The sequence below is a fragment of the Colius striatus genome, chromosome 3 (assembly GCF_028858725.1).
Source record: "Colius striatus isolate bColStr4 chromosome 3, bColStr4.1.hap1, whole genome shotgun sequence".
Classification (NCBI taxonomy): domain Eukaryota; kingdom Metazoa; phylum Chordata; class Aves; order Coliiformes; family Coliidae; genus Colius; species Colius striatus.
Genome location: NC_084761.1, coordinates 34,508,598 through 34,535,545, shown reverse-complemented (window position 1 = coordinate 34,535,545; position 26,948 = coordinate 34,508,598). Strand labels below are relative to the sequence as shown.

Below are 26,948 nucleotides of genomic sequence, written 5' to 3'. Positions count from 1 at the left end.
CAGGGCCACCAAGATGATCAGGGGACTGGAATATCTTTCATACAAGGAAAGGCTGCGGGAACTGGGGCTGTTTAGTCTAGAAAAGAGGAGACTGAGGGAGGATCTCATTAATATTTACAAATATCTAAAGGGTGGGTGTCAGGAGGTTGGGGCATCACTTTTTTCTGTTGTATCTAGCAACAGGATAAGGGGTAATGGGATGAAGCTGGAACACAGAAAGTTCCATTTAAAGATAAGAAAAAGCTATTTTACTGTGAGGTTGACAGAGCAGTGGCACAGGCTGCCCAGGGAGTTTGTGGAGTCTCCTTCCTTGGAGGTCTTCAAGACCCAGCGGGACACCTTCCTGTATGACCTGATCTAGGTGGACCTGCTTCGGCAGGGGGTTGGACTAGATGATCTCTAAAGGTCCCTTCCAACCCTACCATTCTATGATTCTATGATATCAAGATAATAAAAATGGGATTTGACTCTCTTATCCCTTTAAATCCTGGTCGTGTAGATTCCCAGTTTTTACCTGAAATATAACTGCTGAAGTTAAGGCAATCTTACCAAGTTTATCCCATCAGCAATTTTCCTGTGCACATTTCTTTGTGATTATTTGACTTTTACCTACTTTTATATTTGTTTTAATTTTCATTCTATAATCTCCTAATTACAATTTCCATATGTTTTGTATCACTGTAGCATATGGATATCTAGTGTTAATTCTGTATTGAAGTTCTTTAATTTACTCATTGCACTGAATGATTAAAGTGAAATTTTGTCTCTGTTAGAATGACAATTTAGTCTCATTGGGAAGGATTCATCAGCTGTAGCTTCTTCTCAGGTAATCTCTGGTGATCAAAATGGTATTTTTCCAACCGTTTTTTCACTGCCCATGTCTGTCACTGAGTGCCAGAATTTGGAGACTTCCCTTTTCAGTATGCTGCACAGACTGTTTCTAAGTCCAGCCTACTGCATTCACGTTTCTCCATTCCAAGTTCTACAAAGTGGAACTGTGGATCGTCTCACACTTGCTACTTTGAGGAATGGTGTGTGTACATTACATTAGGTACAGTTAAAGTTCCCAGCATTTTAACTGGATGTCTCAGTATATAAATGAACAAACATATTTGTTTTCTTCAGTTTTTACGTAGAAGTAGTTTGGGCAAGTTAACATTTACATTTGTATTGATAATCAGGGTCAAATTCTAATCACCACTCAAAGTAAGAGGGCAGATGCTCAGAAAGTGAAGTAATGTACTTTGGGATTAATAAGATTTGTCTGTCAAACTGATCTCTTGAAGAGGAAACTACTACTCTGTATTGGAAAACAAGCAGATGAGTGGACGATCAGGGGAAACTGGCACTTCTTCAAACAGTGCTTGTGCACACATTCGTGGCTTTGCCAGAGGTTATTTGATCTTGGACTCCTGATCTTGGCAGCGGTCACCCAACAGTACTTTGGTGCCTTTTGCCACCATTGAAAGGAGTGGGAAGTACTCAGGTAAGGCTTCCAAGTGCTGGATGCCTGTAACTTCCACTAGCCTCTGTCAATGGCAGAGGGTTCGGGAAGCATTCCTCCTTCCAGAGCTGCCATGGAAATAAGGCAAGATAAGCTGTAACAAGTCTTAACTCTTGAATCACGTTGAGAGGAGGCAATCACATGAGTGGTTCCTTGGCAAAAGTTGGTGAGATTCTCAGACAGGTCTTGTTCCAAATGAAGTCAGGGAGAATTTGTCCCTAACTCTGAAGTTATCTTTTTTTTGCTTCGTGACTTCCATATACATTCTCACCCATATTTAGCATTTCAGACTGCAATAGAAATGAAATGAAATAGAAATGAAATGTGTCAGTAGCTTAAGGTTCATAAGTAATTCTGTAATAACAATCTATGGTATGTGTTTGGTGGAGAGAAGAAATTTAAATGTGGTATTACGTTTCTATTCAGAGCTTTCAAGGATTTCAAGGATTTCTCTCTGGAGCTCCTTAGCTGTGCAGCAAGAGAAAAGAAAAATATGCATATGACCTGCCACAGACTTGAAAAAAGAGATTAAATTCCTTGACAGATGCATAGAGGTTGGCTCCTGTTTCAGACAAACCTGGTCTGGGTGTCCCATGAACCCTCTGAGTCCTGAGGAAAATTGATGGGTTAGGCTGATTTTTCCTGGAGTTCTCAAGCTTGTTCAAACTCACAGAGTCACTGGTCAATGTAAATTAAAATCCTGCTCTGAGGGCCTTGAATGGCAACTTTTGCTTAGAAGTGAAATTGCCAGGCTTCACTGTTATGCTTCTCAACCAATTCACTAGGCTTTGAAAGGAAGTTTGACTGAGCTCATGGTAAGACACTGATGTTGTTTTTTTCAGCATTAACTTTAAAATACAGTGGACTTGGTACTGCAGCAACTGAGGGAATCACTGGGAAGAGGAAAATTAGAACTGTGTCAGAAGTTAGAGGTCTGGTTTCTGGGCACAGAAGCAAACTGCACTGGTAGAAAAAGAAAAACAAATGGCTTTTGGGATAGAGATGATGCAGAGGAGATTTCTGCTTTGTTGTGGAGACCACTTGAAGATTTGAGAATGGGTGGTAACAGGTCTCTGAGTGTACTCAACTGTGCAGACATCCCTCAACATCCTTTTAATGTTCACAGGATGAAAAAGAAAACATTCAGTTCTCCCTTAACCTGCATTAGTGTTGGTTCAACTGATTAGCATCTATCTTCGTTATTTATGCATGATATTAGCCTTTATGGGCATGTTACTGTTAATCTTGTTGTGTCTGTGATGTTAAGTTGGATAATATAAAAATAATTTTAGGTAAGTGCTTTGGATTTTGCTTGGCTTTTGTTTGTTTTGAGTAAGAAAGTTTCAAACCCTCTTCTCCGTGAATTGCTAATCACATTGATGATTTTTTGAGTAAAAGGAACTTAATGTAAAAGACTATTTCTCATATTCTGCATGACATTAAAAACCCACAAAACCTTTGCTTTCAGAGCTGTCACCTTTTAACCTAGTCCAGCAACTAAGCATCACACAGCCACTTGCTCACTCTCTCCCCACTTTGGGATGGAGGAGAAAATTGGAAGTGTAAAAGTGAGAAAATTCGTGCATTCAGATAAACAGTTTACCAGGGAAAGCAAAAACCACTTATGCAAGCAAAGCAAACCAAGAAATTCATTCACCCCTTCCCATGGGCAGGCAGGTGCTCAGCCATCCCCAGGACAGCAGGGCTTCATCACATGTAACGGTTATTTGAGATAACAAGTGTCATCAGTCTGAATGTTCTCCCCTATTCCTTTCTCTTCCCCCAACTGTATACGCTGAGCATGAGGCCATACAGTCTGGAATATCCCTTGGGTGAGTTGGGGTCAGCTGTCCCAGCTTTGTCCCCTCCCAGCTTCTGTACACCTCCAGCCCACTCACTGGTGGAGTGGGATGAGAAGCAGAAAAGGCCTCAACACTGTGCAAGCACTGCTTAGCAATAACTAAAACATCCCTGTGTTATCAGCACTGTTTTCAGCACAAAACCAAACCAGCCTCATACTAGCTACTATAAACAAAATTAGCTCATCCCAGCTAAAACCAGTACAAGAGTGAGTGTTGGTATCTCTACGCTCATGATCCATTTCACAGAATCACAGAGTGTTAAGGGTTGGAAGGGACCTCAAAAGATCATGTAGTCCAACCCCTCTGCCAGAGCAGGACCACCTAGAGTAGGTCACACAGGAACTCAACCAGGTGGATTTTGAATGTCCCCAGAGAGGGAGACTCATCAGCCCATCTGTGCAGCCTGTTCCAGTGCTCCATCACCCTCACAATGAAGAAATTCTTCCTTATGTTTCTTTGTAACCTCTTATGTTCCAGCTTGTACCCGTTGCCCCTTGTCCTGTCATTGGACATCACTGAGAATAGTCTGACTCCATCCTCCTTTATGTATTTGTAAACATGAATGAGATCACCCCCCAGTCTCCTCCAAGCTATAGATCCCCACCTCCTTCAGCCATTTGACTGCATTTTTCCTCCTTAAATTCATTACATCAAAGCAATAATATAAATCTTAAGTTTTTATTCATCAACTTCTCTCCAAGTTTTAGAATTTGCTGAAATTAAATAGGGAATCTGGGAATAATAAATGATCATAGATACAGTACATATCAGGCAGACTTATTTCCAGAATGTCAGTGGAGGTTTATATTAAATCCCTTTGTTTTGCTGTAATATGATTACAAAAATTATTTTGTAGCTTACGACGTTGAGTCTGAAAGCAAGAAATGTGAAAGATACCTAGTAAGGAAAGATAACATGAATGTAATTCTAGCATTGCTGTTGGTCTTAATTATGTTCTGATTGGCCAGCGAGATCTGAAAGAAGAGTCTTCGTCATATCTGTGTGACTTTGAATACCTATCAGGAAGAGGAGCAATCCAGGGTCACAGTGCTTTAAAAACTGCCAGTTAGGTCTCAGGAGAGACTAGATTTATTGCAGTTATCAGAAAGGAGGAAATGTAACTAACTGCTTTGAGTCCGATGTTTCTTTCTTAATTTTTTTTTCTTTTTCCGCCCAACTAAGTTAAGCTTAGGATAGTCTTTAAAACTTCAACATTAACAAAGTGTGACAAACAAGTAGTGTCTATATAAGAAGAAAAAACCTCAAAGACTAGTTTGGTGTATACAATAGTCCTTTCCCAAGTAGTTGGAGAGATGAGAGCTTTAGCCTGCATTCGTGTATTTGTCACCTCAACTATTCAGGGCTTAATTGTGTGTTACTGGTACAAATTTTATTTTATTTTAGATAGGGGTCACTGCAGGATTGGGCTGAGAATTAAAGAGACTACTTTAAATAGCTACACACCTGGTTGACTTTTGAAGGTTTGCCTGTGCTAGTTGTACAAAGAAACCAGTAATTCCTGGGTCTGTTAAATCTCTGCTTTATACCACAGGATTTGTAATATTTTTGCAGAATGTACAGACTATACCTATAGTAAAATATTTGCAAGATATGAGTATATATTGTGTCTAGTGTTGCAGTTTTAGCCGTGTTAGTTATGCTGACTGAAAGATGACAGGTTTGTCATGATTTTATCTTCAAAGAAGGACTCACTGATTTTCAAAAAACTTTTTCCTGATCACTCAATCCAGGCTGATGCCAAGTGCATGCACTTTAGGGGTGATGCAGAGGTCAGGCGTACTTCATGCTAAGAAGTTATTTTACACAGATTTGGGAATAACACTGTTGTTCTTGGTTCCACACAGATGGTACCAGACAGGAAGAAGTGGAAGGTGAACTCAGCGAAGAAGAACGCTGGTTTGGAAATTCTTCAGAAACTCCTTCAGAAGCATCATATGGAGAAGTCCAGGAGAACTTTAAGTTGTCTCTTGAGGACAGAATCCAAGAGCAGTCCACTTCCCCAGATACTTCATTGGGAAGTGCAACTCCTAGCAGCAACACAGTGGAGCTGGGATCCATTGAAAATGAGGCACTAAGAGATACATTACAGAGCAAGGAGCACCTTTCTCCTGATGTGTCATCTCTGTGTGAAGAAGAACCTCCTGGTCCAAATAAGCCACTGAGTAGTAATCTGAGGCGGCTATTGGAGGCTGGCTCCCTCAAGTTGGATGCTGCTATTACAGTCAATGGCAGAATCGAGTCCCCAGTAAATCTTGGCTCAAATATCTCCTTCTCTCCACCTGCTCATCATGCCCAGCAGCTAAGTGTTCTTGCCAGAAAGCTTGCTGAGAAACAGGAACAAAATGACCAATACAATGCAGATGGTCACTTTATATGGAATCAAGGCAAGTGGTTGCCAAACTCAACCACTACCTGTGCTTTGTCCCCTGATTCAGCTATCCTGAAACTGAAAGCTGCAGCCAATGCTGTTTTGCAGGACAAATCTCTTTCAAGGACTGAAGACCCTATCAGATTTGAATCCTTCTCCTCACCTTTTAGTTCTCAGTCAGCCAGCTCCACATTAGCAGCTTTATCTAAGAAAGTGAGTGAAAGAAGCATGACTCCTGGGCAGGAGCACCCACCTCCGGCTAGTTCTTTCCTTTCTTTGGCTTCCATGACCTCTTCAGCTGCTCTTCTCAAGGAGGTTGCTGCAAGGGCTGCAGGCACTCTATTGGCTGAGAAGAAGAAATCACTGGTTGCTGAGGATCCCCTGCAGCTTTCAGAGATGAAGCAAGAGAAAGCAACTCCACCACAGTCTTTGGAATTATTGTTATTGCCAGTCACTAAGGGAAGAGCATCCAAACCCACTAGTACAGGTATGGATTTGGATACTACGTGGAATGTATTTATTTTGCTATAGGCTTACACAATATCTCTTCAGTGGGTCTGGATTTGATTGTGTTCTGGGTATTACAAGAATAAGAAATAGTTCGTTTAAGTGAAAAAGCTTTTTAAAATACCACTTGAAGACTAAACTGTCACAAATGTTTCCATATTTGAAAGATAGGAGTGTGCAGTTGAGTACTTTTTTTTCTTTTTTTGTTATTCCATACAATGCTATTTCTCCCTCTTACCAAGTTCAAAATAAGTCTACAAAAATATTTAATGGAGAAGATCAAAGAGTCCCTGTTAGGGAGCTCATGGTATCAATGAGTCTGTACAAAACGAGTGCTTTTGAAATACTGGACCACAGAATTCTCCCTCCTGCTGTCTCTGTCACAAATGGACTTTTGTATCATTGCTTACTACCCTGTCCCAGTTTACCAGAGTATATTATTATGTTGCCACTTTTCATTAAAATTTTTTGCAGCACTTTGGTATTTTACAGTCTTTTGTCGTTTAAAAAAAAAAGTGAACTACATTTCTCTAATTTGGTCAACAAGAACCATTTTACACTTCTGACTTCTCTCCACCAGTTCCAGCTGTCAGCAGTCAAGGAATCAGGCTTATAGAGAATAAGAAGAAACAGTGTTGGTAACAAAAGCTTTCAAGAACTCGTAGGCTAGGCAGGGAAATGTAAATGATCCTTCTTTAAAATAAGGGAAAAACAGGTTTCTTTCATCTTTTTTTCACATCACAGATTTGTATTTCTACTAGAACATACAGCTTGAGGTGTTGTCAGTGTTCTCCCTGGAGTGATGTTCTGCTGCAGAGGAGAAGGAAGCATGCCAGCCAACTTCACAGAATCCATAAAGTGCCTCAGTACACTACGGCTTTGTCAGGCTGAGTTTTGTCAGGAGTACTAGCTTAACTGCACAGGTCTAGCAAGCCAGTGTACAGACATGAAGCCTAACATGGACGTATGTGATTGCACTACCTGCAGACCTAACCTTTTTGATTAGGGATATTATGAGGTATGATCTACTCCTGTGCAGCTCTTTGTTGTAAGCTCATAGGGCAGCAGCTATTGTGTGGACAGCAATGCTCTTTCCTCCCCTAGAGGAGGAAGGGAATGGATGCAATGAAGTGCAGCCAGTACCACTTTTTTTCTTGGAGTTACATGTGTTCTACAAATGATTTGCTGTTGTGTTCTGCCAAGGCAATTAAAGTGGCAAACTATTCTTGGCATGGGTCTGGCCTAAGGTTTTCATTAGTTTAGATGAAGTCCTTTTTGAAGTAACATAAGCTAAACCAAGAAGAGGTCTTTTTGTATAGGAATAGGAGTAGCCACAGTGGATACACCAAGTGTGACTGTGGGTGTTAATCTAACTTTCTCCATGGAGACTGGCCTTTGTGTAAGAAAGGCAGCAGTCTGTAGAAAAAGTAAAAGGTTAAAATTTGTTTGAAGGTAATAGTTTATTCCCTGCTGGAGAAAAACCTGTTCATATCATAAGTTTCTACTGGGAAGTAGATAATGGTTGTAGTAAAACCCATATTCTGTGTTTGTCCAATAAACTATGAGATTTGTCTGTGCAGCTTATCCTAGAGGAGAAGTGCTCTGTACCAGCAGACAAGTGTGCTAGTAGTACTGGCACTTCATAAACTCGCTCTGATGTAGCAAATTCCTGGCAACTATTCTTTTTGCTAAAGGCGCAAGCATTCTACACTGCTAAAGGGTAACAATGGGAGCTAGGTGCCTCAGGTCCTTGGTAACCACGGAACAAACTATTCATTTTCTATAATATATGGGATTAGTATCACAAGAGGAAGGGTGTTTCCTTTCAGTCCATACACACTGGGCCAGTGCCAACTGACATCTGAGCAAACTTTTCTTGTCAGCATTACGCTATAGTTCTTTAAGTCCATTTTCTGATATGCTATTAAGTTTTTCCTCTCTAAATTATTAACAGACTGAAAACAAGGCAAGCTCTTGGTTAGCATATCTGGTTGTTGATTATGGAAAGCCAGAGTCCTTCATTCCTTCAGCCATGGAGAAATGCAGCTTGCAAAAAGAGGTCACTGTTTAGTGACCTTTGATTAAAGACCTAACTTCCGTAAAAGTTGAGTAGGGCAACTGATCATGCAAAATTGCCATTAAAATAAATGTCACATGTTCTTGACTCCTTTTGCACCTATGACTTATGGCACTAAAAGCAAAAAATGGTATTTCATTTTATAATGTTTTATCTTTTTGTGTCTGTCTCATTGCTTCATGAGATTGCTCCATGAGATGTGTTTTTTTTGTCTTGTTCCCAGAGAGACATCTTTTCCTAGTAGGCGTAGCTTGAGAGATGTTTTTTTTCTCCTCTCGTACTTTTAACTTTTAAGACACCGGAGAGTTTGCTTTGTTATTATGGATCTGATTCACTTACCCACCAGCAGCATCTAACTTTGGTTATGAGATCAATACTCAGTGAGATTAATTAGATGTCGACAGAGATGGAGGCTATTTAAAGAGAGATAAGTTATAACCAAGAGTATACCTGATGCTCTTTTGTACACCATGTTGAGCTATTTGCTCGGAATTATTTCAGGCAATAAACTGGAGCCATGGTGTATCAGAAACTCACCTCTGAAACTGCATGCCAGGTTTGATGGACCTAATCATTACTATAACATTATAGGTTACAGTAAAAGTGCTACAAAGAAGACTAACTTTTCTATCAATCTACTGATATTGCCAATTTTATAAAATGCTCACATGATTGGGATGAAATTTAGAAGGAAGCCTGGAGTTTCTGTTAAAGATTCAAAGTTGTCCTTGAAAGTATGTGGGTGGCAGACCCTTCTTTCACTAATTGAATGTTTGGTAGAACTTTTTGCCTGTGATGTCTGCTTTTTTGTTCCTGAAGCTTCTTTTGGAAGTACTGGCTGATTCTCTTCTCACTGAAGTTACTCTTTCCAACTAATTGACAGCATGTGACATTAAATAGACATCAATATAAATGAAGGGAAGCTGAAGCCCACAATTTTCTTTCTTATGGTGAAGTTTACATAGTATGGTGGAAAGCTAATGTGATATAGCTTTTGAGAGCATTAACACAATTCGTGTGTACTATTAGTTATGTTTATACATGGTCATATGCATTCAGTCCAGTTCTTTGCATATTTTGTAATGTGCTAAATTACTATTGATCCATCTTGTTTGCAGATTTTTTTTTTTTTTTAACTGGAGTGAAAAACAGGTAATAGCTTGTTACACATTTGTTTTCTGGCTCCTTTGTGATGATAACCAGAGGCTGGAGAAAAGATATCATGGAAGTAAAAGAAATGATAGGTAAAAATGCTACCAATATACTTTTTTTTTCCTGTGGTTTGCCTTTCTCCTGCCTTTTGTGAAGAAGTAAGATATTTAAAAACTGAAACTCAAGCTATTATAGCATTGGTTTTGGCTTACTCTTTAGAGGTGCAGATAATAAGTTGAGTATGACAGAATATTTAATTAGCAGAACTTCAGAACTTGCAGAAGTGCATGTTTTGACAATGTTTCCTTTTTTGGACTTACATAATGACTACCTAATCTGTTGAATTACAGTGTTTTTGTTTCCTACCTAATAGCAAGAATTCAGTTTTAGGATATGACAAATCTTTCTGGAAGTTTTTATCACTTAGTTTCCCCATCAAGGGAATTTGATGTTTGCTATATCCTTATCAGTAGGAAGTAACTGATAATAATGAGATTAGAAATTCTCTCAGAATATTTAAATAGCAGGATGCACATTGCTGAGCTCTGTATATTTGAAAATAGATTGTCCTTTATAGTGAGGAATGAGGCTTCCAATTCTGCAATAACACTAGGCTTTTCTTTAGAAGCAGAGGAAATCACGGTGAGAGGATGAATGGATGGTTAGTTCTGTAAAGTCAGCAGCAGTCTCTTTCCTATGGTAAACTAACTATATTTGCCAGAAAAATGTCACCAAATCCTTTTCTTGACTTAAGTAAACTGGGCAGTAAAGCAGAGGAAGACTGTAGATTTGATGCCCTGAAAACTTAGAGGAGCAGAGGGAAACCTACAACTCAAAGACCCCTGATGGCTGAAGTTGCAGCAGCATCTGCTCAAGCCATAACTAAACAATTTCAGCAGCAGGGGTTCAGAAGTCATTCACCTCTGGAGTGAAATTTATCTGATATGCAATGCCAGCATGCTCTTCAGTTAGAAGTGGATTGTTCTGTGCTTCAAATCCCCCTCCCCTGCTGGCTAATCATCAGATATGGAAATGTATCATTTTTTTAACAGTTAAGTGTATTTTCCATACTCTGCCACAAGCAGTCTTTGATAGGAAATGAAGCTGCAAAGTGATGATTATGAGAGACATCCATCTCTGTTCAGTTAATTTATAAGGAACATTAGGACCAGATGAGATAGAGTAGCATCCCTTACTGATCAGCCAAAGGATGTTTGGGTCATTAACCTTTAGAAATTACGGTGACCTTTCCTAGAGGGAGAATGACTAGATTAAGGGGAAAAGGGATGTATGCAGTGGGGAAGAACTGAAATTTCTGGTACATGTTGTTGTTTTACTGATGTGTCTCTTTGCAGATGAAATTCTAGCATTGAAAAATGGTATCTTGAGTATGTTTGCAAGGGGAAAGTACTCGGCAAGTGGCTGTAAAGGATCCTCTCTTTTTCTTCCCCCTTCTGCTAAGCCTCAGAAGAAGAAGGAGGAAAACCTTTCCAGTGTCCAATCTGTGGTTTGGTTATCAAGAGGAAGAGTTACTGGAAACGGCACATGGTGATTCATACAGGTTTGAAAAGTCATCAATGTCCGCTCTGTCCATTTCGCTGTGCACGCAAGGACAATCTCAAATCACACATGAAGGTAAGAGAAGTGTTTACTGCCAAATACAACACTTGAATTGCCAGTCAAAAAAAAAAAAAAAAAAAGATACTGTAACAAACCTATTTCATTTGCATTTGCAAGAACAAAATTTCCCTAGTTGTACTACTAATGATGCCTTTATTTAAATAAAGAGACCTTAAAAAAAGAAAGAAACACCTTTTTTCCCCTTTCCTTGCCTTTTCATTTTACACAATGTGGAAACTGCCTTGCGTTATGATAACCTGGTGCAGCACAAGCTCTCTGTGACTTAGTTCCAGACCTTGGAGCCACCAGAAGCTGGGACGTTAGCTGAGATGTGACACCATACAAACACAGCACTGCTACTTTTCAGGATGCCAGCTACTGTCTCATAGCATCACACTAAGCAGGCATGCCAACTTGCCCAGCACTAGCAGGGAATTTCTCCATTACTTCTGCGGAGAGGCCTGTAAGCTTAACTTTTGTCCTGCTATAGTTTTTAACTGCAGGAACTTCAGCAGTAAAGCATCCAAACCAAAATGAATGACAGATTATATTGTAACATTTTGTTTTCAAGTGTTTCCATTAAGTTTAAAGTGTGTTTTTAACTCGGCCTGAATTTTAGGCCCAAACTGAAGATGACTTTTTGAAAGAAGCCACATCTGCATTGATACAGAAAGATATAAAAATTTGGAGAAACTCTCTGCCTGCCTGAAGTACTACGTGGTTGCAACATGCAAAGTGCCTGGTCTTGCAAGCTGTAGAACATATTTGGTGAAGTAAAAATGGTACCTGTCCCATTAACCCACAGATGAAGAAGCTGAAGTGCAAAATGTTTCCCTTGTTAATGCATTTGTGTTTTACAATAGCAGTGAAATATTTTATTATAGTTAGTATTTTGTCTGTGTTAGATGAATGGGCGTAACAAAGCACCAGACTGATGTGGACTAGAACAGAAATGCCCATTCAGCTTTTATATATTCTGTTGTGGAACCTGAAATCACTGTACAGGAGTCTGACCTTTGTTTACACCCAAGTAACTATTCACATTAGTGTAAATGATTCAGATGATTCCACTGATCACAGCAGGTCTTTGCTAGATTTGAAATCATCCCCCTAAACTCTGAAGTTTGTCCCTTAACACTCCTACTGTGGGTCAATGCACTATTCCTAGACATCCTTCATCTATCATGTATATCCTTGTCAGGTACAAGTAGGTTTGGTATCTGTGGCTCCTTCTTTTAGGACTTGGTATTCCATGGTGACTAGAGGGCACAGGTGGCCATCCTGAGTAGAAGATGAATAGAAAGAATGGGAACACAGCATAACAACAAAGGTTTTTTGGTTTTGGCTATTGACAGCCTTTATAGAAGTATGCATCCATCACCTAAAAGCTTGCTAATCCCTTGCAAAGACCTGTTGTCATCTCCTGCTTTGTAAAGACCATCCCTATTACTCCCTGCAGAAATTTTTGTTACCTGTTTTTTTGCCTGTTTGGTATTATTATTTGCAGGTTGAGGGCCTATCCCTTCGTTTTTGTCATGGTGATTTCTATAGGTGGTCACAGAAGGGATATTGGAGACAGTCAGGGACTTTTTCACTATCTTTGTGTGCTATCAGATTGATAGCTATCTAAAGCCCTTGTGCACTTTTCTGCTCCCCACCTAAGATAAACCCTTTCATTAACTAAACCCATGTCATCTTTAAACAGCCCCCTTGTACAAACATGTAACATGTAGTGTTAATTATTTGGTAATATAGTAATCATTGCCAAGTAATGTTCAGTTAGTCATCACTGAGGTCAGAGTCAGGCCTAGAGCTACTTGACACAGTGTGAGAGATAACAGCTTCCCTTAGCCATGCTATGGAGATAAGATCTGAAGTCTCAGCAGATAATGCAATCCAGTCACTCAAGTCTTGGTGATCTTTGGTGGAAAATTGCTCTTTATTTAAGATGAAGGCAATTGTCCTAAAAAACTTGATGGCCTGTGTTTGTTCTTTTGTCCTTGTTGTGGTCTTATGGATAGATGTAAAGAATCACATGCACAAGAATCTGAAAAATAATGTTTTACTTTAATTTCAATGGGTTTCATACACATTCCTCAATTGAGACAGCCATTTGTAAAAATATTTTATATCACAGTTCTTCCCCACATCTACTCTGCCCTGGTGAGGCCTCGTCTGGAGTCCTGTGTCCAGTTCTGGGCTCCCCAGCTCAAAGAGTGACAGAGAACCTCTGGAGAGAGTCCAGCACAGGGCCACTAAGATGATCAGGGGACTGGAGCATCTTCCTTTTGAAGAAAAACTGCAGAAAGTGGGGCTGTTTAGTCTGGAGAAGAGGAGACTGAAAGGGGATCTCATTAATATTTACAAATATCTAAATGGTGGATGTCAGAGGTTGGGACATCTCTTTTTTCTCTTGTATCTAGTGACAAGACAAGGAGTAATGGAAATAAGCTGGAACACAAGAAGTTCCATTTAAATATAAACTATTTCACTGTGCGGGTGACAGAGCCCTGGCACAGGCTAACCAGGGAGGGTGTAGAGTCTCCTTCCTTGGAAGTCTTCAAGACCTGCCTGGACACCTTTCTGTGTGACCTGATCTAGGTGGACCTGCTTTGGCAGGGTGTTGGACTGGTTGGTCTCTAAAGGTCCCTTCCAACCCCTACCATTCTGTTATTCTGTGAATGAAGTCATGAGTCCAACAGTGTCAGACAGAATATGAATTCCATTTGGTGAAAGTATAAATTGATAACAAGATTAAAAATAAAAAATACCAGATATTTTTCCCATTATAAAAAAGTGCTGCTTTTAAATCTATATATAAATATGTATGAGATTATAATAACTGACACATATATAAGTCTGCAATGTTCAAAACTGAATGAATCGCAGAATCTCAAGTGTTGGAAGGGACTTGTAAAGATCATATAGTCCAGCCCCGCTTTCAGAGCAGGACCTCCTGGAGTACTCCTCAGAAATGGTACAACACAACTGGGAGCTGCTTTAGGACGCAACATTCTGCTTATGCCAGTTGGATGTTTCAGTTATCTTCTTAGGATCCACTGGGAGCCACCTGGACTTATCTCTTTCCTGGCAGATAACCCATGAAGTCAGAGCTGCATCTAGCTGTCTGTTCCACAGCCCCTCCCCATAAATCAACTGCAGCTACAGGTGAAAACATGTTTTTCAAAACTGAAAGGGCTACTCAAAAGTATGGTACTTCATTGGTGTTTGTCACTCATTATAAGGCAATCTCACAAGCCAAGCTTTTTTTCCTTTATGCTGCTCTTCTTTTTTCAGATTTTTTGTTCTGTTTGACAACAGGCAAAACCTGGCGAGGTGTTTTTTTCCAGCTACAGTCCTCGAAACCTAATAGTGTTGTCTTTGTTTCCTCATAGGAGACTGAAGTATCTCCTCTTTTTTCTACGTTCTTGTAGGCATTTTCCATTGAAACTGGTTATTTAGAAATTTAATTTCCATGAGTGGTTTCTGTGGATCCATATGGGCCTTCCTTATTGTGTGGATCTTTAGGTTAATGAATGATAACCATATAGCAAAAATGCTGTGTAATTTTATGGTAATTATAGCATGTCAAAATGATCAACCCAGAAAAAAACATTGCCAATAATTTTGGTGTCATGTTCCCATATAACAGAGAGCTGGATTGATTCCAGTCTTGACCCATATTCAGATCTACATGATGATGTAACCACCATGTTGATGAAGTGTTCTTCCAGTAAAGGCACTTTACCAGGAGCACCTCACAACTGGAGGTGAGGAAGTGAAAGGCAAGAAGAGAAACTGAAGGAAGGTTTCCATGCAGACACACAATGAACAAGGAAGGCTGGGTAGACTGCCTTTTAAGGCACATAGTGTTATCTTTAATAGTTATGTTGCATTTGGATTCCACAGTGATAGGCACTTTGGAAAAATCCTAAAATAGACACTAATTTTATTAGTCTGTTTTGGGGACAAATTACACTATATGCATAACCACAAGTTTTGACCCTTATTCCCAGGAATCTGGGGATAGCATCTCAGGACTTGATTCTGGCCCCATAGTGTGGTTTCCAGGAGTGCAGAGAATGTTGAAAATGAAGCCAGACAAAATGAAGGAGGGAGGTGACTTGTCCAGGCAGGCACCAAGGCTTGTGCTTGATTCCTTCTCTCTATTTATCTAAAAATATATTCAGTTGGAATACACTGTTTTCTTTTTGAGGGGGAGCATCTATGTCCTCATTTTGCAGAAAGCAACAGGAAGGAGTGGTGCAGTTCAGCAAGATGTTTTCAGGCTTTTCTGGTTTTCTTGGTAGGGAAATAGGGATTAAATTTACTGCAGAGCAATACCACAAGCATCAGACGTTGGCCAATTGGTGTCTTTGGATCATTCACGTATCTTCCTCAATAATTGGTGGACAGATAGGTTGTGAGATCATACATATATGTTCCAAGAAAGCAACAGGATATTAGCCTCAGCTCTTGGAAGGGGGAAAAGAGGAAGAGGAGCATATGGCCAAAAATAATATCTTGTGCTGCTGTATAGACATAAGGCAGAAATGGGTGAGCCAGATCTTCTAGCAGTGGAAAAGAACTTTGGATTTTGAACACGTGCTGAAGCATGATGGCAAGTTTGACTGACAAGTTAGATGTAGTGGCAGGCAGGTCATGTGATGCTCAACCATGGGATCCTCCTGCTTCTGTTACTTATGAAATGGGACTATCTAGTGCGATCCAAGATTAATGTTTCTGTGTAATATGAAGAGGGTTATAATCAGCCTTCGGATTAGGGAAATGCTGTTAATTACATGATAGTGGGAATAAGGAAAGATACTGAAGAATGTAGCCAGACCCATAGTGATTTGCTTTTACCTCTTTCTGCCTTAGCTAAGGTCATACAACTGAATAAGCGTTCCTAATCCATTTTGGTGAAGTATAGGACAGGTTATTTTAAAGTTTCTTTACCATATTGGGAGAAGGAGGTTGACTCTGTTTTATGGGAGGGTTTTTTGTTTAGTTTGGTTTAGGCTAACCTTAAGGAGCCCTGGGAGCCACATGTGATTCCATTACCTCCTCTCTTCTGAGGGAGGGTAATGCAAACTTCTGCAGCTTGACAAGAAGTGAAATCTGTGCCCTGAGCCTCAGACAGGTACCACAAGTGGCTTTAAATATCTGCCTTCTGATCTTGTCACTTTTCTCAAATGCGACAAGGATAAGACAGCGTATGCATTGATACCTTAAATCTTAAAGAAAAAAAGATAAAGAAAATATTTTCTTTGGAACATCTAGTCCAGTCCAGCCCTGCAGAGAGGCTTTTTTCCCCCTTTGCTTTCAAGCAAAGCAAGGAAATAGTTTCAAAAAGAAAATACTTTATAAATAATGTATGTGTCCTGAGGGGAAGGATCATATCAAAACTATCACTGTAGCATTAAACTTTTGAAAGTGCAATATTAAAAAAATGAGGGAACTTGTCAGAAAAGACCATGAAATGAAAAAGCAGAAAGCATGTGATAGATGCAAAATGGAGACCTCTCAAGTGAACTTCAGTGCAGTCACAGAAGAAGGCATTTACTAAAAGAGATTTTAAAACAAACAAACAAATAGGAAAAATCATTGAGCAGGCAAATATAGCTAAATGACAATGGCCAGATTGTAGCAGTTGTTGATTGCAGTAGCTGCTTTAAGCAGATGTCCCACATGGAAATGTTAATCCACAGGTTCTCAGAATTTTTTTTTGCCTTATTCTGAATATTAAAAAAAATAACAAAAATAACCCCCTGTTAAGTCCCACAAAAGAAAGATGAATGCCAATTCCTCTCTTCCTATGCCTCGTAACTAGAAGGGAGAGTCTGTCCAAAGCATTACCCCACCTTTAAGGAGAGGGAAAAGATCTACCTCACCAGTACTATGAAATGGCAAGATGTGCCCACGTCACTGTTTCACTCATCCCTACTCCCCATTGTACACTGTTAGGTAAGATCACAGATCTGTGTAATTATAGTACATCTGTATGGGCCAGTGTGTAGTTCCCATGACTTAAATTGGCTGGTAAATCAGCAGTGATGTTGCTTTTAAGTATGAAAAGATGATTTAAGAAACTGCTTATGCTACCAGAAATGATAGTATGTCAACAAAAACGCGTAACAGAAAAAAATAAAACAGTACAAATGATGTGATATGATAGGCACATGTGGTTTCTGTAAAAGAACATCATGTGTTCTTCTATTAAGATGTTTTGAGCATGTCAGGAAAATCATGGACTTAAGAATCAGATGAAATTTATTTTTCTTTAAAAAAGCCTTTGGCAAAGCTTCTCCCTGAGAAGCTGCCAAATGAATTAAGCAATGTGATGTAGCATGACAAATTAAGAAATTCACCAAGAGACAGTAAAACAAAGGGTAGGAAGGAATTAGCAATTTTAAGTGTGACAAAAAGCTAGCAGAGGAGTGTTCCATTACTGAGTGGAATTGTGCATATTTTAGCAAATGTGATCTACAGAAAATGATTACTGTGGGTAAGAGAATTGTAGGCAATATAACCTTATGTGCATGAATCAATATTAGAAAAGGCACAGCTTGGAAGGGAATAAAAAGAGGCTGGCTGAGAGATGAACGAGGGGGCACATGAAGTTATTGTTGACAAATACAAGGTACTGCACCTTGGAAACAAGAGTCTGATAATGCACCTGGCTGTCTGATACAATGAACTGTAACCACTCATGGAAAATATCTGAGTATCATTGTAGACAGTTCACCAAAAACCTTTTCTTGACATGCGCAGCAGTGGTTAAAAAGTACATTAGCTATTTCAATGTCTGTAGAATAAACTAAAAATAACACTGAAAAATAATACAATGCTATTGCAAACGTATGGTGTGCTGCCACTTAGATATTCACTGCTGTCCACTACATCACAGTACATATCAGAAATAGAAGGGATTTTAAAAGCTGACAATGAAATTGATTAGTGGGTTGGCAAGAACTCCTGTTGAAGAAAGAAGCTGAAAAGAAGGGGAATGCCAGGTATAGAAAGGAAGTGTGATGAAAATCATGTACGTTATAGAGAAGATAAGTTTAACAGCCTCTTATTTTTTTCTTTCTGGTAGTGTGAGAATGAGGACACAGCAAGAGAAACTGATAGAAACAAACAAAAATGACCAATATATAGTTTGTACCCGAGTCTTCAAACTAGGCCTAAACTTTGTAAGGAGTGTGTAGTTCTGCTAAAAATTGTTCCACACACTGAAATAAAAGCTGTATAACCACAAAATCTTGTTTGAGACCAGGAAGACTGTCAGGTTAAAATAAAGATGATACCAGTATTTTGCACAATCAAGGCAAATATCCACAGTTACATGAAATAAACTGAGAAGACAGAAGTCTATAACTGTTTCTGACATAAGTCAAGCAGTAGTTTTATGGGATTTTGAAAGAACTCTTCTCTCTGAGCAGGCTATGCACTGTGGTTTGTGGCAGCATAATTCAGAGACATCCAAATCTGGCAGCAGTTAGGCTCAGACAGGGACTTTGGAGAAAACTTGTCAGCTGCCCTCTTGTCTCTTCGTGCCTCTGGTTCTTACAGGAACAGCATAGTTGAGTCTAAATAGGACATCTGATGGTCTGGGTAACAGCACAGCGTAAGAGCCATTCCCTGTCTCACTCATGGAGGGAGCAGGCAGCTTTTTGGACTGTAACACTGCATGACCTGGGTCTCCCCTGTGACATTCTTTGTAGCTCTACAGGGTTTCTTGTTTCTGATTCTGCAGCGAGTAGTTGCTGCCTTGACTTTTTCATCCAAATGGCACAGAATCAGCTCTCTTAGCTGTTGAAAATAAAGGATACTTTTTCTTCTAAAGGGACTTTAATTCTTAGTTTCTATTTCTAACAGAGTTCAAATTTTTAAATGAATGGGGTTTGGTTTTTTTTTAGGGAATTAAAAGAAAATGGGACTGGACCCAGGGATGGACTTGATGTTGATTTTGGATTTTTGGGTTTATTTTGTTTTGTTTTGCTTTTTGTTGAGGTTGTTTCTGGTTTTTTGTTGGTAGATCTGGAATACTTCTTTTCAAAACTATAAATATTTGGTCTTGAATTCTGGCATTCCTTGTCTGCAAGTTATAAATATACCTTATTTTATGAGCAATCCATTGATGATGCTGCTGTTGTCTTTGAGCAGGAGAAAAATCCAAATCAGATGAATCACTACCCCTATTCTCATCCATTGTCAAAGGTATTGCAGAGGTGGCATGCCATACTTCTGGGGAGAGAAGGTGGGCTCCTACACAGACTTTGCCACATGGCTGCAGCAGTAACAGCCTTCAGAAGCCAGTGTATTGGTGGTTGTGATAAGGGGCCGCTAGAAGTAGTAGTTAAGTATGTAGGCAGGGAAATGTTGATTGAAGGGGATCCTGGAGAGAAACCCTGGCACATGGAATCTCAGTGGGTGTAAGAGACAAAGTTGCCATGGTGAGAGTGCTTGCTACCCTTAGCACATCTCTTTTGCTCTTCGTGAAGAAGAGTGCTTACATACTGCTCTGCTCACAGACCATCCTGTTTCCAGTTGTGGAGACTAGCAATCTGGTTGGCATTTCTGTTGTAACCTGTTATTATTTAGAATTTATTGGGCTGCTGTTCTTCTGCAAGGTTGCTGCTTTAAAACTTTCTTAGGTTTAGCATTAGCTTCTAATTCTTTTTCTTGTTGTCAGGTGCAATTATAAGATTCCAGAATTACTTTGTCTGTAAATGTCATGTTTATACAATACTGAGAATGGCATTCTGTGAAGCGGCCAGCCAAGAGAAATTCTCTTTTGGTATCTCTTTGTTAAGTACCTAATCTCTGGAGCCCTTGAAGAACTACTGAATGAAAAGTTATACAGCACTAATGAAATGTGTCTTCACTGAATGTGAAAAGGACTGAGAGAGTGATGTCTCCCAACTTCACATTTCAGCAGACCTGAATTCAGGTCCTGTGTATGTGTAGAGCTCTTAATGCCAGATATGAGCATTGACTGAATTCCTTTTACTATGTAGAAAATTAATCAAGCCAAATCTATAACCATGGGAAATTCCAACATGAGTTTTGACAGAGTTGTGTTCGGGAAATGCTATTGTTACTCCAGTGTTTTGTACTGGGACTCTCAGGATCTAGATCTCAGCTCTATGGGAAAGTGGAAAGTACTAAAAGCCTTGGTTAAAGCTGGCTTTTCCAGGCTCCTTGGTGTAAAGCTGAGCTTTGATTACAACTGGACCTCTTGGGGCTTTGGGGCTCCCAGCCTATAGGAGAGAGCCTTATATCTCTAACACAACTGGCTTGCTTCTGAGCAAAACCCAGGGAGCAGGAGTGAGAGTGCTACTGAGTAGAGTAGGTAAACATGCTGTGTTTGCCAAGAGTTCACAAACCTCTTCATATTTCAGGTGAAATATTTCATGTTCAACAAATTGCCATTTTCCAACAAAAATCTGTCTCACTGAAAAGTTTCCAATGAGCTCAAGTCACAAATGAAAATGAATGTGTGGAGCTCAGTCTGGTGCCATTTGTCCTGATCACGTGTTCATAAATTAGTAAGGACAAAATGTGTTATTTGCCTGTCTTTCTCCAGGGAGAAGCCTGGAGTTCTACTGTGAGGATTTCAAAATAATCTTTGAGGTATAGGAAAAAAAGCTTTTGATATACTTGCCACTGTTATGCTGGGCTCAATTATCTCTTCCCTTTCATGACCACTGTCTTAAACAAGGAATTGTATGATTATATGTATCTAGTCTATATTAATGAGTGTATCTTTTCAAATAATATGTAAATCATCCCATATGGATGATTGGGTAGAGTTCTCTTTAAAAGGTAATTGGGATCAGGCCTGAGGATACTAGGCATCATAGCCACATTACTGGATCATGCAGTCAAAATATGAGGACAGCAAGATTAACTGTGGTCATTAACTGTCTGATAAAACAGAAAAAATGGCAAACACCATCTCTCATGGTTGTATTTCAGTAGCATATTGGTACTCCCAGGTGCTGTGTTTTTACTCTAACAATACTTGAGTAGATGATGGACGTTCTATGCAGGTTCATGTTTTACTGGGTTGTTCTCAGCAATTGTTATTTATGACATGATTGCACATCATGGTCATGCTTAGCAGATCGTGTAATAGATAGAGGAGTGGGTTTTTGTTTGTTTCTGAACCAGGAAAGCTACTAGTTACAACTTGGAAGTCTTTTTATGCACTGTCAGATCATCAGGATGTGGTTGTAAGAACTATTCCACCCAAAGTAGCCTTCATCATTTCCATGCTGCAGAAACAGATGCTCCTGATATTCTTTTTCAGTTGAGTCTAATGTTTATGTTCTTCGACTAATGTGTGAAAGAATCCTGCTGTTCTTGGTGCCTGACCTCTTTCTAAGTGCACAAGAATTAAGAGTTCGCTCATTTTTTTTTAAGTGGTGTGAGAAGTATAGAGTTGAGATGTCTATGCTAGTAAACTGATTTGCTTAATACAGTGTTTCTTTCATCTCTTGAACCAGGTTCATCAGCACCAGGATAGGGGTGAGACCTTTCAATGCCAGCTATGCCCTTTTACCTCCTCCCGCCACTTCAGCCTGAAACTCCATATGCGTTGCCATCAACATTTCCTCAGGACAGAATCCAAAGTGAAGGAGGAAATACCAGAAACAGAAGTGAAGGGGTCACCACAGCTAAATAGTGACTCCTGCCTGGGACCACAGAGGGAAGGAAGTGGACCTGACCTTACGGGATCAGCATCTGTGTCTAAAACAACTGATGTGGCTGGGCAGTCTGGTGGAGGTATTCCACCTTTACTAGTGAAAGAAGAGCCCAAAGATGACAATGGCATCTCAGCTGCACCTTTTGCTCTTAGCACTGTTGACAGAGCCCCCAACAACACAAAGCTGAAAGACTCCTCTGACTTTGTGGCCAATACAGCATCAGCACTATTCAGCCAAGACATCTCTGTCAAGATGGCATCAGATTTTCTTATGAAGCTGTCAGGTAATCAAGCAGCAAGCAGCAGCATCAGCTGCTCCTTTGTGGGCTAAGACACACTTTGCTTGAGTTTGTTAAGTCATGGAATTGCAGGGAGAAAAACATTGTGACTTCTTAACTTAGAATTTCTTGGTTCTTTGATAAAGAGAGGTGCATGACAGAGAGAAAAGGGGAAACACTGAGTGAAGAGAGGAATTTTACTGTTTAATTGCTGGGATTTGGAGTGAGATTTTTTTATGCAGGCTTTCATGTTCATTGACTATTACTGTGGCAAATCTAATTTGTTTTATTTTTTAAGCATGCTAAATACCAATGGTTCTGCTTTGAAATCGCTGATGATTGTAGGTGCCCAACGTGTTACAAAATTCGTCTCTTAAGTTCTCTGCCTTTACCTAGCTGTTAAATAAGACCAATAAAATGTTGGTCACTTCAATTCAGAGTGGTATTTGAGGTCTAACAGTTAAATACATGTGAAATATGAATGTTACTGCTTTTCTTGATTATTAACACTTTAAAGAAGGTGATCCTATAGATTAATGAACAGCTTTTAAATTTCTTTACAATTTTAAGTGAAATCTATATCTAATGCAAAGAATGTGTTGTGTTTTCTTTCACTGTCAGATTATTGGTGTAAGAATGATACTCACCTGTGAGACTGAAGTGGAAGATGTATTTAGGATGAATCTATTATATTTAATGTGCTCTTTCACTGATTTGACTGAACACTTCAGAACTGTGGACAGGATAGGGGGATGTTCAAGACTAATTTTTTTCAGAACTGGCCTTTACTATTTTTAAAGAGAAAGGTGTCACTGAAGAAACTTCTGTTTTACAAGTTGATGCCCGTTCCTATGGCAAATTTTAGTCTTGAAAATAGAAGATAATCATTTCAATAGAGAAAAATTGGTCACTTTTTTCCTTTAACCAGAGTGTAAGTTACATTTTAGCAAATTTTGTCGTCAGGTAAGCTAAGGAATTAGATCTGTCCCTAATGCCATTACCTTGGTGAAACCCCAGCCATATATTTTGGAAAGGCTTGCTGTCCTCATCTGTCTGGACCTTTATACCTCTGGGATCACAGTTCTATGGGGAGTCAAGTAGAATGGGTAAACACAGGAAATCAAGCCTGAGGCTTCATGAAGCCAACCAGGAAAAGGGAAAAGAGCTAAGGACAAGCAGGAAGTAAAATGATCTAACAAAAAGTCTTTTCTCTTTGGATTGGAAGAAGCCACAGAAAACTTTCCTTTAAAAAAAAAAATCTATTAATAGAATTTATTATTATGACCAACATAAATTGAAAGAGGACGAGTCTTTTTTTTTTTTTTTTTTTTTTTTGCTTGTACCTCTTTTTAGTTATACTAATTTTTAATTGAGTTTCAAATTTGGAGTCAACATGAAATCCATTTTTTTTGCTGTAAGACAGCTGTCCCATATATATCGTCTTTCTGACATCTATCTTAAATTTGGGTTGCTGTGCACTCAACACATCAACTGTTCTGACTTGGTAGTGCTCATGATGGCTGTGTGTAGCAAGAATCGGAGCAGAAAGCAGGAGAGGGGGGGAAAAACCTGAAAGCTGAGAAAACATACATTTTGATGTGTTGATTTTTGTGTAGCAGTTGATGGGGAGCTGTTTACAGTTTGGCAGACGATCATGTTTTCAGTGTTTGATCTATTGGCATCAGAAGGAGGATACAAATGTACATTATTCATGCATAAGGCCTATGCAGTTATTTTATGGTGACTTACTAAAGGTCTTGAAACCTGACTTGTATGCACTGTTACCTAGCAACATGTTATAAAGTCACTGGGGGAGTGAGATGTATCTGTAATTTTGTATGTGTGCACATTTGGATGAAAATGTACTGCTAGTCACCAAGTTTACTACACAAGAAGAGCAATGTTAAAAGGAATTTCTTTTCTCCTGAGATATGTATTGTGTTATATACATTTAGCTCATGCTTTCCTCCATACAGTATGCATAAATTTAGAGTAGGAGAAAGTATTCTCTTTTAGCAAGAGTGTTAGCTACATTTTTTTCAAACTACTTGCTGTGCTGAACCAAGTTCCTTTAATTGATCCCTTTATTATGACACTGTCTTGTTAGACCCTTCAGAACTTCAATTATTGGCCCTACCTTTTCAGTGATATAAATCTTTTGACATCACAGTTTTTACATGCCAATTGTAACAGCCAACATAGATTTGTCGAGACTAAATTATGTCAAAACAATCTAATTTTCTTCTTTGACAGGCCTTGTGGCTAAGAAGGAAGCAGTAGATAGATATTTAGACTTTTAAAATTTGGCATTTATTCTTACTGAATATTGATGGTTTAAATGAACATTTATTTTTGCTTGCCAATGTTTATTGCTCCTCTTCTTGGTTGGTGTCAGTTTGTATGCCTCCTCTGTCATGGACACCTCAGGGCCTGTTGGTTTTAATTTCTATGCAGTTTCAGCTTCTTTTTCTTCCAAGCGTGTGACTCAGGAGAGCTGGTCTCCCTTCAGACCTGAGAGTAACAGTTTCCAGAAGTTTAACCGGTGCACCTAGGGTGAAAGATGGTACAAAATTCATGCTCATTAACATTTATGAATTATAAAATTGAATCTTAATGAGCATGTATATAATCTTGACTCTGTTATTTCTGATTGTGCAATGCAATACCTTTCTAGTCCAGATGAAAAGGGTATTAGATGGTTTGAAAACACTGAAAGTAGTTTACAGTCAAAATAAGAGAATCGTAGTCAGAAGAGATGTGTTAAAAATGTGCAGCTGTTCAGTGAACAGTTGCACAAATACAAAACCAGGAACTAGCTAGGTAACAGTTCTGTGGGAAGGGAACAGCAGTTAACAATGTCATGCTGGTGCTAAACCAGCAGTTGTACTGGGATGTATATAAACAGCCTCAAAGAAGAGGTAAACAGTCCTGCTCTTCTCAGTCTTGCTGAAGTCCAGGGTTTTGGCACTATAGTTAATGAAGAGTGTGGACATTTGGAAGGACTTGAAAGGAGAGCAGCAGAAATGACTGGAGGTTTAGCAAACATGTCCGGTGAGGATGGATAAAAGGGAGACAGTTTGTGAAGCCTATAGAGGAGACTAAGGAGAGTGATTTATAAGCCTTTAATGCATTAAAAAGTTTGTAATGGGGAGAACGAAATAATGTGCTGGTGGTCAATTGTAATTAGGACAAAACCCAAGAGGTTTCTGTTGCTGTAGGTTTTAAGTTGGCATTAGAAAAATCTTTACAAAAGTTGGGGTAGTTAAATCTCCATGGTAGTTTGACTGGAGGAGTTGTGGCATCTCTGCATTGGAGAATTCTACAAACAGGTTAGATAACTGTCAGATTTAGTTGATCACATATTAGGCAATAGGATGGACTAGATCTTGGTCAGTGAACCATAGGACATCAGAAGGAGTTTCGAGACAGTTCATCTGAATAAAAATAAGCAGCAATCTGAAAAGAAGCAAAATGGGGGGAAAATGTACCTGTTCAGAGTTAGACCTAATTTTGAGTGGGCTAGAAATTAATTGTGATGACACTGCTCAAAATGACCTCTGATTTTTTTTCTTCAGAAGGGGAAAGACTTAAAGGAGCTTTAGATTTAAAGAGGTTGAGAAATACTGGTGTTGGTGACCATTTGAAATCCCTTCAGCCCTCATTATATGCCATTGCTTGCCAGAACGACTTTTAGTTATATGCTTTAGGAATAAGGCGTAATGCAAATTACCAAATGTAAATCTAAAAAGAACAAAACTTGATTTTTTTAAAAATTATTTTTTCTTCCCGTGTTCCATTCTCTAGGTTCCAGTTTAAGGGGGAGATGCTTTTGAATTCACAAGAAATTTTACAGGATTCCCCAAAGTTTATTTAAATTTGGAAAGGATTCTTTTTTGTAAAGGCAATTAGCAGATGACTTTTAACATATAAATGGAAGAATATTTAAGTGTGGGCATGTTTTTACTTTCAAATTTTCCCCCATTATTTCAGTAGGTCTGTTTGTATGCTTTAAGTTACCCAAATTCTTTGCTGGATCAGTGCTTTTCAAGAATATTTTCTTCCCCCGGTTCATTAATTCCACATTGAAACTTTGTAACTGCGTTCATATCTTAATTTGCAAAGGTGGCAGAGATTATAGAACACACCTCTTTAAATACTGACACCCTTCCACCCACTTCTAAGACTTGTTTTCTTCTGTAATAAACACTGTCTTTCACAATGATCCAAATTACATTGGCCAGCCTACTCCAGTGAAGTTATCACTGTGCTTGTGTTATGTGCGGCAGTTACTTTTCATAACATTCGAAAATAAATGAATCCCATCAAAATGAATGGGATTCTTGTGTTATTGATCTCAAAGGAATTCTGTGTGGAAACAGTAATTGTAAAGCATACTTCATTTCTGGCCTCGCTCCTCCACCCCTCTGTATTCACCATCTAGAAAGCATGTCTCTTCATCTTGTGACAGGGTATATTATCAAGTGTGTCCTGCGTCTGCCATTCTTTTTATATTCCCCAAGTTACTTGCATGGAAAAACTTTAAAATAGAGAGAGAGGGAAGCAGAGATAATATTCTGAGGGTTTGGGGCTGGCCTCTTGAACAAATGAGAAACCGTATCTTCTGCCAGTCATATCTGCAGTCACTATCATGTGAGGAGTCAAATCTTTCTTTTGGAAAATAATGTCACTGTGGGATTTTGGTGACTGTCCATAGTACTTGGACTTTGCATTGATGTTTCATTAGACGATTCCATTAATGGAATAATGAAATAGTAAATCATCAGACAGCTACATACAAAATATTAATAAATAAGCTACATAATCACTTTTTTTTTTTTTGTTCTG

The 26,948-nt window shown here is 39.1% G+C and overlaps 1 protein-coding gene across 4 annotated transcripts in view; it reads left to right on the top strand.

The window, feature by feature from the left end:
• Positions 1-26,948, top strand: part of ZNF827 (zinc finger protein 827) — a 113,502-nt gene that overhangs the window by 24,404 nt on the left and 62,150 nt on the right. For all 4 annotated transcript variants that reach the window (XR_009818506.1, XR_009818505.1, XM_061993766.1 and 1 more), the window contains exons 2-4: positions 5,232-6,242; positions 10,954-11,126; positions 21,626-22,109. Coding sequence is in view for 2 of the 4 variants with exons in the window: in XM_061993766.1 (XP_061849750.1) it covers positions 5,232-6,242; positions 10,954-11,126; positions 21,626-22,109 (1,668 nt within the window). In the remaining 2 variants the exon portion in view is untranslated. The remainder of the gene's footprint in view (positions 1-5,231; positions 6,243-10,953; positions 11,127-21,625; positions 22,110-26,948) is intronic.